Raw genomic sequence first — 15,663 nt, 5'->3', positions numbered from 1 at the left:
AATCTAGAGCTTACTCTAATACAATAGTTAAACTCTTTTCATATGCAAAAATTTCACTTTTTCCACAGAAGAACATGCTATCACTGAAAAGCAACATTTATTGTATATTAGGGTGAGACATACCCATTTCCAAGGTCCGGGTAACCAGGCCCTGGGATCGCATCCCACAAGGTTATGTGGATGTTTGCAAGCTCTGGCCAGGATGTGAGCCCTGGAGAGGGGTGGGGGATGCAGCCAGGCAAGCCGTGTGTCTGCGGTGCCATCCTGTGGTTGTGATGCTGTATTAGAGCCTGTTTTCGTTTCTTCTCTCTAGGAAGGCCCTTTTGTCTACTTGTCTTTAGTAGGAAGCGTTGCAAATTCCGATGGCTTGATAGCTTCTTTATGTAAGTAATTAAAAACTTTTGCATTTGAAATGTTGGAGGAGGTTTATTGCAAGTGTGACTGTCAAATGCCTCTATCACATAATGTATGATGTCATTTATATGAAATGTCCAGAATCGTGAATCTGTAGAGACATCGTAGCTTACTGGTTGCCTGGGAATGACTGTAGGGGTGGGGGTTTTGGAGGAAAAGGAGGAGTGACTGTTAATGGGCATGGATTTCTTTTTGGGGGTAATGAAATGTTCTAAAATTAGATTATGATGTTTCAAACCTGTGACTGCACTAAAATCAATTATTTAAGTAGGTGGATTGTGTGGCATGTGAATTGCATCTCAGTAAGCTGTATGTTAAAAAAAATACTTGAGTCTGGGCAACATAGTAAGACCCTATCTCTAAAAAATTTTCTTTAAATGAGCCCGCTGTGGTGGGTGCACACCTGTAGTCCCAGGGGGAACCTTTTGAGCCCAGGAGTTCAAGGCTGCATTGAGCCACAGTTGCACCACTGCACTCCAGCCCAGGCAACAGAGCAAGACTCCATCTCTAAGAAACAATACATATCATTTTCCGTCCAGTTTAAAAAAAAAAATACATGAAATAAAAAATGTTTGTAGTGAGTGCAAATGGAAGAGTTTGTGGCATTTAAACTGGGTGCTTTTTCCATACTTTTAATATCGTTTCTTTTTGTTGTACATATATATTTGTGGTCTTGTAGGTCATTTCCAGAAGTCTTCATGCTCATTGTTAATCAACCAATATTCAATCGATTAGCATCGATGTCCTACCATGCACCGTGTCAATATGAACAAGTACCTTTGCCACTTTATAAAACTGCCTTGCTCAGGATAACTGCTTTCGGGTTTTGCTTCTGAAACTTTGCATCATTTATCTCATTTCTTTCGTGACTCTGAAATCATCTCCAGCTGGGATCTGTGTGGGGACTCCTGTTTACCACTAGCATTAGGAAACGTCTAGAGAATTGAGTAGGCTCATTGGTACTTCCCAAAGGAAAGTGTGTCATCTTTGATACCTCAAGTCCTAGCCAAGGAGTCTGAGCCCCATTGACCAGAGTTGAGCTACTTCAGATCCAGGGGCTCAGCTGAATGCAGCTATGCACTTTTGAGCAGCTGCATTAAACTCTGCTTGGGGATTGCTAGTGAAGCCCAGAGGCTGAAGGACCCCAGCCTGAGTCATGGCTCCTCCCTGCTGAGTGTCCTCTTCTCCCCTTTGCCAGATACTGTGCTGACACCTCCTCCCCTGGTTGCTCTGCCTGGCCTGAGAGAAAGCAAACAGCCCAGATTTGGCTCAATCCCATGAAATGCGAATGTCTAACACAGTCTTTCTCCATCCTCTTCACATTTACATTACGTACCTTAAAGAAGTGAAAACTAGCTGGATGCAGCGGCGTGAGCCTGGAGTCCCACCTCCTTGGAGGCTGAGGCAGGAGGCTTGTTTGAACTCAGGAGTTTGAGTTTAGCCAGGGCAATACAGTGAGACCCAATATCTAAAATCAAAACGCAGTAAAAACTCATTTAATGAAGGTGTCCTGTATTTTCATGAAAGTAAAAATCCAGTAGATAATGTAAAGCAAGTAGTGCGTCCCAGGCTCCAAAGTGCACAGAATCACCCGGGAATCTTACTCAAATGCAGATTCTGATTCTGCGGGTCTAGGACAGGACCTTCTGAGGATGACCTGTGTTCTGTCCTTGGCTTCACCAGGATGCAGGGCTGGCCATAAACTTCATGAAGACTCAGCTTATCCTAATCTCTACGCCCTAATCGAGGACACAGCAGTGGCTCTGGTAGAGGAAATCTAGCCTGACCCTTAGTTTGCATCTTTTCCCTGTAAACCTCACCGAAGCCCAGTTATCAGTCACAGAATCATGGAAATGATCACATCATCAGGCTTTTTAATGATCCTGTTTGTCCTTTTATTGTTTCAGTTTTTAATAAGCAAACAAATGGTTAAAGTTTAGCAGTAGAGGAGATGTCAGAGGCTTGACGTGCCAGGACAGGTGGATTCCAGGGCCCCTTAACTAACTGTCCCCTACCTTCCTCTCGGGCATTAACCTTCCCACACCATCAGCAGTGCTAAACTCTCTGGAGATGCAGACACGCTACCTTCTCTCAGCTACAGACTTCTGCACATGCTTCTCCCTAAAACAACGTTATTTTCCACCCAGATTTGAAGTTCCTTTTGTGGTATAAGGCCTGAAATTAGGATTCATTCAGTATCATGTCTATTATGTCTAGTTTTTTGTTTTTTTTTTCTGAACAGAGTCTTGCTCTGTCTCCCAGGCTGGAGTGCAGTGGCATGATCTTGGCTCACTACAACTTCTGCCTCCCAGGTTCAAGCGATTCTCCTGCCTCAGCCTCCCAAGTAGCTGGAACTACAGGCGTGCACCACTGTACCCGGCTAATTTTTGTATTTTTAATAGAGACAGGGTTTCACCATGTTGGCCAAACTAGTCTCGAGCTCCTGACCTCAAGTAGTCTCAAACTCCTGACCTCAAGTGATCCACCTGCCTCAGCCTCTCAAAATGCTGGAATTACAGGCATGAGACACCGTGCCTGGCCAGGTTTCAGTATTATGTCTGGTTTGATATCTGGTAAGATCCAGGGGGCCTCAAATGGCCAAGCTGCAAGTCTCTCTCCCCACTCTGCTTCCACATACAAGATTCCCTAATCAGACAATCCTCCCGATCAAGGGGAGCAGGCACAGTGCCTGCCTGTCTCTCAGTGGCAGGCCTCAGTTCCTGCAGCAGGCCTGTGGAATTAGCCAAACAAGCCAATCACATTCTCTCAGGAACCGGGGCTCAACACACCCCCTCCTCTTGTTACTGCAAAGCTTGCCTCCATGGCCAGTGCCCCATCACTGTTCCCAGGTCCCATGTGGCTCTGCATGGCAAGATGTCCTCCTTCCCTGAGCCATAAGTATATATGACTAATAAACCTCCATCCATCTCATTTGCCCAGTGTTGGGTGTTGTAGGTTCAGCCATCACCATAACCCTCGGGTGGGAATCCATCCCTCACCAACAGGGCAGAGAGGCAGTGATCAAAACACCTCCTCTGGGAAGTCTTCCCTGAAGTTCCTAGTCTGGCTTCAGTGTCGCATCTTCCCTGTCTTCATATTCTCTAACCACCGCTTACTGTCTGGTTTTCAGCCTCACTAGAATGCGGGCCACTAAAGGTCAACGTGGTCCTACTTGTGGCTGCATTCTCAAAGCCTGGCAGAGTGCCTTCCAAATGCTAAAAAAAAAAGACTTGTTGAAGGCTGGGCACGGTGGCTCGTGCCTGTAATCCCAGCATTTTGGGAGGCTGAGGTGGATGGATCACTTGAGGTCAGGAGTTCAAGACCAGCCTAGCCAACATGATGAAACCCCATCTCTACTAAAAATACAAAAATTATGCCAGGCGCAGTGGTTCAAGCCTGTAATCCCAGCACTTTGGGAGGCTAAGGCAGGCAGATCACCTGAGGTCAGGAGTTTGAGACCAGCCTGACCAACATGGTGAAACCCCATCTCTACTAAAAATACAAAATTAGTTGGGCGTGGTGGCACATGACTGTAATCCCAACTACTCGGGAGGCTGAGGCAGGAGAATTGCTTGAACCCGGGAGGCAGAGGTTGCATCAAGCCAAGATCTAGCCATTGCACTCCATCCTGGGCAATAAAGTGAAACTCCGTCTCAATCAATCAATCAATCAATATTAGCTGGGTGTGGTGGCAGGTACCTGTAGTCCCAGCTGCTCAGGAGGCTGAAGCTGGAGAATCGCTTGAATCTGGGAGGCAGAGATTGCAGTGAGCTGAGATTGTGCCATTGCATTCCAGGCTGGGCAACAGCAAGATTCCGTCTCAAAAAAAACTTGGCCAGTATCTTAACACCCACTAATCTTTTTGTTCCTAAAGAACTGACGCTTTACTTAAGTGATATTTTATTAGGTTTAGTTGCACTAACTGGTACATTTCACCTATTGTATGTGTATTTAAATTTAGGGGAGAAACTTTTCCTTTCACTATGACACTGTTTTCCAGTTAGTACAGTTACTGAAAGGCACAGGAGACTGCAGTCGGCTAAGGACAGGCTGATGACTCTCAGTGGCCTCTCACAGAACATCCCCTCAGCACGTGCCTTGTGTGTTATCCCATTCAATAATCCTCTTACTGTCCTTTCTCTCAGGACAGCCTTTCGTTAGAAACCTTTGTCCCTGGCCCCAAGGGATCCTTCCTCTGGCTTTGATGAGACAAGGGCTCTGTGCTGCTCACTAGCACGTCGTGGGGCTCCTCTGTGGCCATCACACCTTTTCTGAATAATCCGAGACAGTATTAAAGGGGAGAAGAGGTGAGGACTTCCATTTTTTCACTGTAATTATTTGAGATCTTAGAACGAGCATGTATTACTTTTACAAATTAAAAAAGTAGTTAAATGATTTTTAATGGCCTCCACAGTGCCTGGCCATCATTCCAGCCCTAAAAAGACTTTCTGAATCATGGTGCTCCCTAGAAGAAACCACTCTGAGAGTGAGTCATAGTGCTCTCTAGAAGAAACCATTCTGATAATGGCTTTGGAAGGATCTCTGATAGCACCTTGGCTCCCCAAGCAACACAGCTCAGACTGTGTGAGGGCCATGTTGAATCCCCTGTCCCTGTGGGCGGGGACACTCCTCTGCCCACTGTGATTCATTCTGCAGTCGGGCTCTCTCCTCCCCTCCCTGCCTGTGTCCCTTCAGCACCCAGTTTCTCTTCTGTTATTAATAAATATGTTGTTGTGTTGTGTTGTGATGGAGTCTCGCTCTGTTGCCCACTGGAGTGCAGTGGCGCAATCTCAGCTAACTGCAACCCCTCCACCTTCTGGGTTCAAGCGATTCTCTTGCCTCAGCCTCCCAAGTAGCTGGGATTACAGGCATGCGCCACCATGCCCAGCTAATGTTTGTATTTTTAGTAGAGACAGGGTTTCACCACATTGGCCGGGCTGGTCTCAAACTCCTGATCTCAAGTGATCCGCCCACCTTGGCCTCCCAAAGTGCTGGGATTACAGGCTTGAGCCACCGCGCCCGGCCAATAAATGTGCTTTTCATAAACATGTGCTTCATAACAAATTTCCCACATCTCCATTATACTTACAGAATTTATATTGAAATTTTGAAGTAAGGAATTACAATGTATTTACCAAGATCATTACCAGAGATTGTCTTTGCAAAATCTGACCATAGTGAATTCTGTTAAAATTCTGCTACTTACGTTGAAGAGGGTGGGGCTGAGGAGGGTGCGTATGTGAAGGCACATTGTAAACTGAATGATTGGACACGTGTAACCTGCTGCTGGTCTTAGCGCTTGTATCAGGTAGTAAACGCATTTTGGTCCCAGGATTTCTCCTGCCTTCCACTAAGGCATCATGAAGAATCCAGAGAGAGTGGCGATTATTCATCTTATCTCCAGCTTAAAGGAAAAAAGGTCCTTTCCATGGACTGTCATAAAAATGGTTGCCATTTCAGTAACAACATGGATTTTGTCTTTAGGGAAAGAATATGGCAAAGCTGATGCAAGATGGCTTTATTTCGATCCAACCATTGTGTCTGTGGAAATTCTGACTGTCGCCCTGGATGGGTCTCTGGCGTTGTTCCTCATTTATGCCATAGTCAAAGAAAAACATTACCGGTAGGTGCCCTTCTTCCGCTGGAAGGAGGGGAAACACTAGGTCTGTCAACACTTAAGTGACCTTTGGAGTAGGTTGTGACCACATATATTTGTTAGATAAAAGGTAGAATAGAGGCCGGGAGCGGTGGCTCACACCTGTAATCCCAGCACTTTGGGAGGCTGAGGCGGGAGGATCACTTCATCCCGGAGTTTGAGACCAGCTTAGGTAACACAGTGAGACCGTGTCTCTACAAGGAATCAAAAATTTAAAAATTAGACGTGGTGGCATGTGCCTGTAGTCCCAGATACTCAGGAGGCAGAAGTGGGAGGATCACTTGAGCCTGGGAGGTCAAGGCTGCAGTGAGCCATGATCATACCACTAGCAATCCAACCTGGGTGACCCTGTCTCCAAAATAAGAAGCAGAAAAGAAATGAAAATTATTTGATATGAGATAAGGGTGATAGTGCTATTAGGATAATTTAGACTTTTCAGAATCAAAAATAGGAGAAATATTATTTTAGTAACAACCTAGACTCTGTAGAGGCAAGAATGGCGCTAACACTCTTGGATAATTTGCTGCCAACACTTTGAGAATAAAAGGGGAATAACATCCATCTTTTTCCCCCAAAATCATTCAAGAAAACTCCTTTCTCACTATACACGAAGTAAATTATCTTACATAATTTGGAGTCAGACTTGCAAGATAAATAAGAAATCTTCTCAGAAGCAGATTGTGGAGGGTATGCGGTGGGCAGAGTGCAGAGAGGCTGAGCGCGGTGGCTTACGCCTGTAATCCTAGCACTTTGGGAGGCCCTGGTGGACAGATGATGAGGTCAGAAGTTCAAGACCAGCCTGGCCAACATGGTGAAATCCGTCTCTACTCAAAATACAAAAATTAGCTAGCCAGGTGCGGTGGCAGGTGCCTGTAGTCCCAGCTACGTGGGAGGCTGAGGCAGGAAAATTGCTTGAAACAGGGAGGTGGAGGTTGCAGTGAGCCAAGATGGAGCTACTGCATTTCAGACTGGGCAACACAGCGAGACTCCGTCTTAAAAAAAAAAGAAAAGAAAAAAAACTATCGATCCTATCACTCAGGCTCTGAGAGACTATTAAACTCTCCTCCCTTCCTTCCTTTTCTTTCCTTAGGGACAAAGTGGCCTGGGGTGAATAGATTGCTATCCTGAGATGATCCTAAAACAATGTCAAGTAGGCACAGCTGCATGCAATTTTCCACCATCTTATAATGAAGAAGTCTTTTTTTTTTTTTTTTTTTGAGACGGAGTTTCGCTCTTGTTACCCAGGCTGGAGTGCAATGGCACGATCTCAGCTCACCGCAACCTCCACCTCCTGGGTTCGGGCAATTCTCCTGCCTCAGCCTCCTAAGTAGCTGGGATTGCAGGCACGCGCCACCATGCCCAGCTAATTTTTTGTATTTTTATTAGAGACTGGGTTTCACCATGTTGACCAGGATGGTCTCGATCTGTTGACCTCGTGATCCACCCACCTCGGCCTCCCAAAGTGCTGGGATTATAGGCGTGAGCCACCGCACCCGGCCTCAGAAGTCTTCTTTAAAGCTTCCTTCCTCACCCAATTTTAGAGAGATAGTTAGCAATAAAAATTCAATTTTTCCTTGGTACCTTGACGTATTTTTCACTCCGTGCCCTTGGTTGCAAACTTAATACATGTGCTCATGTGTTTATTATTTGAAACACTTGTAATATTTGCATTGTTGAGCACTTACTTACCCGGGGCTTGGCCCTTTATCCTCGTTATTTCCTTTCTTCCGTGCTACACTCTTTGAGGAAGGGGTAATTATTCACTGTCCCCTTTTATAATGGCTTTTGGTGAGGATCACAGTCAGGCATCTCTGTGCTAAGTCAGGTGTGACCTCATTAAATTTTCCTAAGAATGGGTCAGGATACATACAGCCCTGAGGGTTCTTATTTAACTCTGTGAATAATCTTCTAGAAAGGGCAGTGTTACTAGTCTAAGGAAAGAATGAGCCTTCATTAATTAGATGGACTTGCCCCCATCAAAATAGCACCACCCCGACACCTGAGGCCCAACTTCAGAGCGGAACCATAGCGAAGACTGTTGATGCTGCCATTACAGCCAAGGTGTCGCGACTCATGACACCACGCTGTGCCAAGCTGGTGGTTCATCCTGGGCTCCTTTCTCTCCAACAGGCATTTCCTGCAGATCACCCTGTGTGTGTGTGAGCTGTACGGCTGCTGGATGACCTTCCTCCCGGAGTGGCTCAGCAGGAGCCCTAACCTCAACACCAGCAACTGGCTCTACTGTTGGGTTTACCTGTCTTTTTTTAATGGTGTGTGGGTTCTGATCCCAGGACTGCTACTTTGGCAGTCATGTGTAGAACTCAACAAAATGCATCAGAAAGAAACCAGTTCAGTGAAGAAGTTTCAGTGAATTTTCAAAACCATAAACACCATGCTCTAACTTTTTGAGCCAGAATGAATCAAATGTTTTCGTTGGCCAAAATGTAATACATTCCAGTCTATACTTGCTTTTTGTATTTTTGCTCCTGAACAAACTGTTTCAAATTGGTTTTAAGGCGACCAGTTTCCATTGTGGTGGTGGTGTCCAATTAAATGGTGATATATAGAAAAGAGAACAAATTTGAACTTGTAATAATAACATACTTAATTATACATTTTATGTCTGGCATTAATTGTTCCACAATAGTAAAACCAGTCGTCTTAGAATACTGTAGTGTTACATTAATTTTTTATTCCAAAGGACATGTTCTTGCCTCATCTTTTAATCCTCTCACTAGTCTTTTTTGGTTACCAGTGTGAATCCAGAAATGAACTGAAAGATTCTGTTTTTATATTTATACTGTTTAAAATTTGTGAACCCATCAAAACATAATAGGAGCTGGTGAGTGAGCTAACTCCTCTCGAGTAAATGGGTAGACACTGGGGGCCCACATAGACAGATGATTGATTTATGTCTGTCCTTTTTCAAGGAGGAAGACTGGAGATGCCTTGCAGAAATACATAATACATTATGCTAAAAAGTAAATCGGGAAATAGGAACACAGGGAAAATGAGAGTAAGAAATAATAAGATGAGTATAAGGTAAATATGCAAAATGCATGCCCTAACCTTCTACAGAATTGAGAGAAGCAAAGCACCAATTAGGCACTTACCCCTCAGCACCAAGAGGGAGATGTGATTACCCTCATTTGGGCAATGAACTTAGCAGTCCTGTGGTGGCTGAGGAGCAGGTACTTTAACTTGTTCAATCCTTGCCTGTCTTACTGGACTCTAAGCTCACAGAGCTGATCTCTGCCTTGCCCAGCACATAGACCAGGCCCTTGGTATGTTGTGGCGGACACTGTAGCTCTGATAGTTCAGTCTGTGTTCCACTCCCTTCTAGGTTGGCTTCCTACCATGCAGAGGGTCCCAGATGCCAAATTAGTTTTACCTTTCAGAAGTACTTGAGATTTGGAGAGTGCAAATATAGAGGCCATTTTCTATTGTTTCCTTTCTTTCTCTCTCTCTCTCTCTCTCTCTCTCCTGTCGTCTTCCCTCCCTCTCTCTCCCTCTCTCCCCCTGCCACTCCCACCCCCACTCTCTCTCCTTCTCCCTCTTTTCTGTTTTGTGCAGACAAGTAAGGTCACGGAAACGTGAGAGTTTGGCATTAGTATACCAAGTGTCCCAACTCCCTGGGTGTCAAGAGGCAGTCGTAGCTGGGCAGCAGGAATAAAGGGTCGGTGGGCTGAGTAGCCTTAGTAGTGGTCTCATTGGTAGTGCTGCCCTTGGGGGTGGTCCATTCTGTGGTCATCCCGTAGTGATCTCCAGGTCTTAGCTAAGCATCTATATCCTGTAACCCAGCAATTTGACTCCTAGGTATGTACCTCCCAGAAATGCTTAATATATTCACCAAAATGGCAGCATTATTCATAATAGCCCCAGACTGGAAACAATCTAAATGAATATATTATGGTATGTATATAAATGGATTACTATACGGCAATGAAAACTCACAACCAGCTGGGCATGATGGTTCATGCCTGCAATTCCAATGCTTTGGAAGGCCAAGGTGGGAGAATCACTTGAGCCCAGTAGTTCAAGGTTAGCCTTGAGCAACATAGTGAGACCTTCACTCCACAGATGAAAAAAAAAAAAAAAAAGGTTTGGCAGTGCTTTTAGTCCTAGCTACTCAGGAGGCTGAGGTGGGAGGACTGCCTGAGCCTGGGAAGTCAAGGCTACAGTGAGCCGTGATTGCACCACTGTACTTCAGCCGGGAAGACAGAGCAAGACCCTGTCTCACAAGAAAAAAGAAAACAAACAACCTTCTGCTACTCATAACAGCATGGAGGAATTTTGCAGACATAATGAGGAGCAAAAGGAGCCAGACCAAAAGAATCCATATTCTGTGATTTTATTCACGTAAAGTTTAAAAACAGATAAAACTAATCAATGGTGTTAGAAATCAGGATGGCCGGGCACAATGGCTCATGCCTGTAATCTCAGCACTTTGGGAGGGTGAGGTGGGAGATTTGCTTGAGTCCAGGAGTTCAAGGCAATATAATGAGACCTTGTCTCTACAAAAAACAAAAATGAAAAATCAAGAAATCAGGATGGAAATTGCCTTTGGGGGACAAGATGGGTGCAGAGATAGAGAGGAGTCATAAGGAGCTTCTGAGATGCTAGTGATGTCCTGTTTTTTTCACTTAGGGTAGTTACAATTTGTGCTAATTCGTTTGGCTGTACATTTATATATTATGTACTTTTCTGTATATTTGTTATACTTCTGTTTACTTATTTTGAGATAGGGTCTCACTCCATCACTGGAGTGGAGTGGCAAGATCATGGCTCACTGCAGCCTTGACCTGTCGAACTCAAGTGATCCTCCCACCTCAGCCTCTCAAGCAGCTGGAACTATAGGCATGTGCTGCCACGTCCAGCTGATTTTTAAATTTTTAATAGAAACAAGGTCTTACTGTGTTGCTCAGGGTATACTTTATTTTATTTTTGTTCATAATATCATTTTATTTGATAATTTATTCAGTCAGATTTTCTGGTTCATTATCAGTAGGTATTCTTTTCTTCCCCATGGGCTAAACTCAGACTGATGTGTTTTAACCATAGTCAGAAACCTTTGTGAGGAAGTGACTTTTGCATCACCTGATACGGTTTGGCTCTGTAGCTCCACCCAGATCCCATGTTGAATTATAATTCCCAGTGTTGGAGGAGGGGCCTGGTGGGAGGCAGCTGGATTATGAGAGTGGTCTTCATGGTTTAGCACCATCCCCCTAGTGCTGTCCCGTGATAGAGTTCCCACAAGATCTGTTGTAAAGTGTGTAGCACCGTCCCCTTTGCTACCTCTTCCTCTTGTTCCAGCCATGTGGGACGTGCCGGCTTCCCTTTTGCCTTCCGCCGTGATTGTAAGTTTCCTGAGGGCTTTCTCCAGCCATGCTTCCTATACAGCCTGTGGAACCGTGAACCAATTAAACCTCTTTTCTTATAAATTACCCAGTATCAGGTAGTTCTTCGTAGCAATGTGAGGATGGACTAATACATCATCCATGCACAACTTTTACGATCATAAGAACTGCATTAAGAAAAACACCTTCATACTCAATTTGTGCACATTTATGGGATACATGAAAAAATGTGCTGCATGTATGTAACAAGTAGTGATAATATCCTCCATTTTTTAAAGTCTTTTTTTTTTTTTTTTTAATTTCTGGTATGAAGACCTAAAAAATGTCTCCGGTGGTCCTCATCAAGACCCATTGCTGTGTCCTTGACAGCAGATTCAGGACAACTCGGGCTGTTTCTAACGGCCTCCCTGGTGTGAGCCAGCCATGCGCCAGCAGGAGCATCTGTGGGGGCCTTCCCATGAGGGATTACCCAGCATGGTCCCAGCACTTTGCTCTCTGCTGATCTGGCTCAATCCAAGGGTAAACAGAGTAGAGCAAAATGGATGGGCTGCCGATCCTGCCGGCAGTACTGCAAGCGTGATTTCTCTCCATTGAGTTTTTGCTGAGTATTGAATGGGAGAGAAGTGGGGATTATACTCTGACAGGAACTTGGAGTACAGATCCATTCTGCTGCCAAGTAAGGACACATCTAAATGGCTTCACAATTAAGTGAGCTGGGAGGAGGGTTAGTGTCCCTGTGTAGCAGTTAAGGAGCCATAGGCACTGTGAGTAGAATCCCGTCATGCCCTGACACAGAGAGGTGGGAGCAAGCGGACTGAGGGAATGCTGTAGTTCGTTGATCCTGAGGTGGTATTACTCCCCACATTTTAACATTTTTAAAATTAGGATGCATTTTACAGTTTATGTGTCATAGTTGGCAGTTTATGTGTCATAGTTGTCTTTTGAGACAGGGTCTCGCTTTGTTGCCCAGGCTGAAGAGCAGTGGCCTGATCTTGGTTCACTGCAACCTCCACCTCCCAGGTTCAAGTGATCCTCCCACCTCATCCTCCAGAGTTGCTGGGACCACAGGTGCGCCCATCACTCCCAGCTAATTTTTGTATTTTTGATTTTTTTTTTTTAAAAAAGACTGGGTTTTGCCATATCGAAGCTGGTCTCAAGCAATCTGCCCACCTCAGCCTCCCAAAGTGTGGAATTACAGGTGTGAGCCACCACACCCTGCCATTTTTTTCTTACCAAAGTACAGTACATCTTACGCTTGACCGCATCTTAGATGCAATGAACTAGGCACTGCCTCAATATCGTTTCCCTCTTCAATATCTCCAGCTACTTGATAAACAGTTGAAATTTCTTTTTCTCTTCTTTTCTTTTTTCTTTTTTTTTTTTTTTGAGACAGAGTCTCTCTGTCACCCCAGGCTGGAGTGCAGTGGCACAATCAGGACTCACTGCAGCCTCAACTTCCCAGACTCAAGCAATCCTCCCACCTCAGCTTCCCAAGTAGCTGGAACCACAGGCACAGCCACCACGCCTGGTGTTTTTGTTTTTTTGAGATGGGGATCTCATTATGTTGCCCAGACTGGTCTCAAAATTGTGGGCTCTGGCGGTCCTACCACCTTGGCCTCCCAAAGTGCTGGAATTACAGGCATGAGCCACTACACCTGGCAGAATTTATTTTAAAAGTCTACATTTTGCTTGTGATCTTTAGAGATCTGTTACTCCTATCCTTTCCCCATCACATTTGTTGCGTGGGAGCCAGCCATAGAAGGCATGCTTTAATGAATATATAAAATGAATTGCCTGGATTATGAATAGCTTATGTTGTAGGGAGTGATTCGTGCAAAGAATCCTGCTGTGGTTTGAATGTGTCTCCCAAAAAGGATGTATCGGACACTTAATCCCTAGTGCAATAGTGTTGAGAGGTAGGACCTTTAGGAGGTGATTAGGGGCTAGGTGCAGTGGCTCATACCTGCAATCCCAGCACTTTGGGAGGCTGAGGCAGGTGGATCAGGAGATCAGGAGGTCAAGACCATCCTGGACAACATGGTGAAACCCTGTCTCTACTAAAAAGACAAAAATTAGCTGGGTGTGGTGACGTACGCCTGTAATCCCAACTACTCAGGAGGCTGAGGCAGGGGAATCGCTTGAACCCAGGAAGTGGAGGTTGGAGTGAGCTGAGATCGCGCCACTGCACTCCAGCCAGGCAACAGAGTGAGACTCTGTCCCAAAAAAAAAAAAAAAAAAAAATGTGATTAGGTCATGAGGGCTGTGGCCCCATGAATGGATTAATGCCATTATTGCTGAGTGGGTTGGTTATCACAGCAGAGCAGCTTCCTGATAAAAGGATGAGTTTGGCTCCCTCTTTCTGTCTCTCTTTCAGTCTCTCTCTCATGCTTGTACTCTTTTGCCTTTCCACCCTTCTGCCATGAGATGACACAGCAAGAAGTCCCTCACCAGATGCAGTCCCTCAATCTTGAACTTTCCGGCCTTGAAAACCATGAGCCAGATAAATCTGTGTATTATAAATTGTCCAGACTCAAGTATTCTGTTGTTATAGCAGCACAAAATGGGCTAAGATACCTCCCCAGTGTTGTTTATACCATAAATTTCCTTTGCAAACTCTTCCTTTCTAGATAATATTGAGGCAAAAGGTCAGCATAACCTATTAAGAGTGTTTAAATGATGATGTTTGCTTGTATTTAATTATGTGAGCTCTATAACTCCTGAAATATTTATACTGGGGCTTCAAGAAAAGTCTGTAGATTACAATATGGAAATTGTAAAAGAAAACCTTGTCAAAGAAAGTCTTGATGGAAATCAAAATGGAAAAGTTTGGAGAAGACTCCTTTGTTCTTCATTATTTTAAAATTATTAAAATCCATGTGCTCTTTTTCTTGTTTGTTATGAAGGCTGGAGGGGCCGGGCGCGGTGGCTCACGCCTGTAATCCCAGCACTTTGGGAGGCTGAGGTGGGTGGATCACGAGGTCAAGAGATCGAGACCATCCTGGTTAACATGGTGAAACCCCGTCTCTACTAAAAGTACAAAAAATTAGCTGGGCATGGTGGCGCATGCCTGTAATCCCAGCTACTCAGGAGGCTGAGGTAGGAGAATTGCCTGAACCCAGGAGGCGGAGGTTGTGGTGAGCCGAGATTGCGCCATTGCACTCCAGCCTGGGTAACAAGAGCAAAAACTCCGTCTCAAAAAAAAAAGGCTGGAGTTTGATTCTAAAGAGAAGTTATTTATAAAGAGAATAATTGGGCAAAGCCTTGCATGAGAAAAGGTTAACTGTTGCTATCCTCAATTTTTATTAAGTGACCTCTGGACGGGAGCAGTGGTTCACACCTGTTATCCCAGCACTTTGGGAGGCCAAGGCAGGAGGATCACATGAGGCTAGAAGTTCAAGACCAGCCTGGGCAACACAGTGGGACCCCATTACTACAAAAACTAAAAGTAAATAATTTTTGAAATAAAAATAAATAAATGCCCTCAAGGTTCTAGGTAGCAGCTGGCAGGCCTAAGGTATGAGCCAACCTTCTCCACCCACTTCCTTTTGAGGGCTCTCCGCCTTCTCTCTCCCCTTTCTACTGCCTCAAGTACCACCTTGACATTCTGCAGACTCCAGACCTAACAAAATTCACTTCTTACCTCCACTCATTGTAGGAAACAAATCACATCCATTCACTAACATCAAGGCGTTAGTAACTGATAATGATTTGATGTATTACCCTTCCTGAATGTATTTGCATTAAAAAATTATTATGCAAATTGACATGTTCGTTGCTGAAAAATGAAAAATTCAGATAAGCAAAAAAAATGATTACCCCCAGTATCATCAAAGAGAACCACAGTTACCTGTTACCAAGTTAGTTTCTTTTTCTTTTTTCTTTTTTTTAATAGACACAGAGTTTCATCATGTTGCCCAAGCTGGTCTCATACCCCTGGGTTCAAGCAATAGGCCTCCCAAAGTGCTGGGATGACAGGTGTGAACCACTGCTTCTGGCCTTTGTTTCTGTTTTTCAAACTTTTTTCTGTTCATATGTTAACATTTTGGGAGACTCGTAAAGAAAGACTTTAACACTCCCTTCCTTCTTCCCCTCTCTCTTCCTTGCCCTAAACTTATCGTACAGGAAGCAGCAGTTCTACGTGTACATACAAAACCAGCTGTGGAAAGTATTACGGAAAAGATTCCATTCTTGAGAATTTCATGGGCTTACAGAGGTTGATAGATAACAGTGATCATT

At 44.6% G+C, this 15,663-nt stretch overlaps 1 protein-coding gene across 2 annotated transcripts in view; it reads left to right on the top strand.

The window, feature by feature from the left end:
- Nucleotides 1-14,358, top strand: part of EBPL (EBP like) — a 35,933-nt gene extending 21,575 nt beyond the window's left edge. The window contains exons 2-4 of one of the 2 annotated variants that reach the window (XM_064373591.1): nt 314-383; nt 5,899-6,037; nt 8,201-14,358. In XM_064373591.1, coding sequence (XP_064229661.1) covers nt 314-383; nt 5,899-6,037; nt 8,201-8,441 — 450 coding nt within the window. In that variant the 3' untranslated portion in view covers nt 8,442-14,358. Of the gene's footprint in view, nt 1-313; nt 384-5,898; nt 6,038-7,160; nt 7,186-8,200 lie in introns of those variants that run through there. The other variant, XM_064373592.1, reaches the window with a different exon arrangement.
- Nucleotides 14,359-15,663: the final 1,305 nt, after the last annotated feature.

This window comes from Aotus nancymaae, unplaced genomic scaffold, assembly GCF_030222135.1.
Source record: "Aotus nancymaae isolate 86718 unplaced genomic scaffold, 86718_ANA_hifiasm-v0.15.2.pri h1tg000009l, whole genome shotgun sequence".
Lineage (NCBI taxonomy): Eukaryota > Metazoa > Chordata > Mammalia > Primates > Aotidae > Aotus > Aotus nancymaae.
This window is presented reverse-complemented; position numbering and strand designations above follow the sequence as displayed.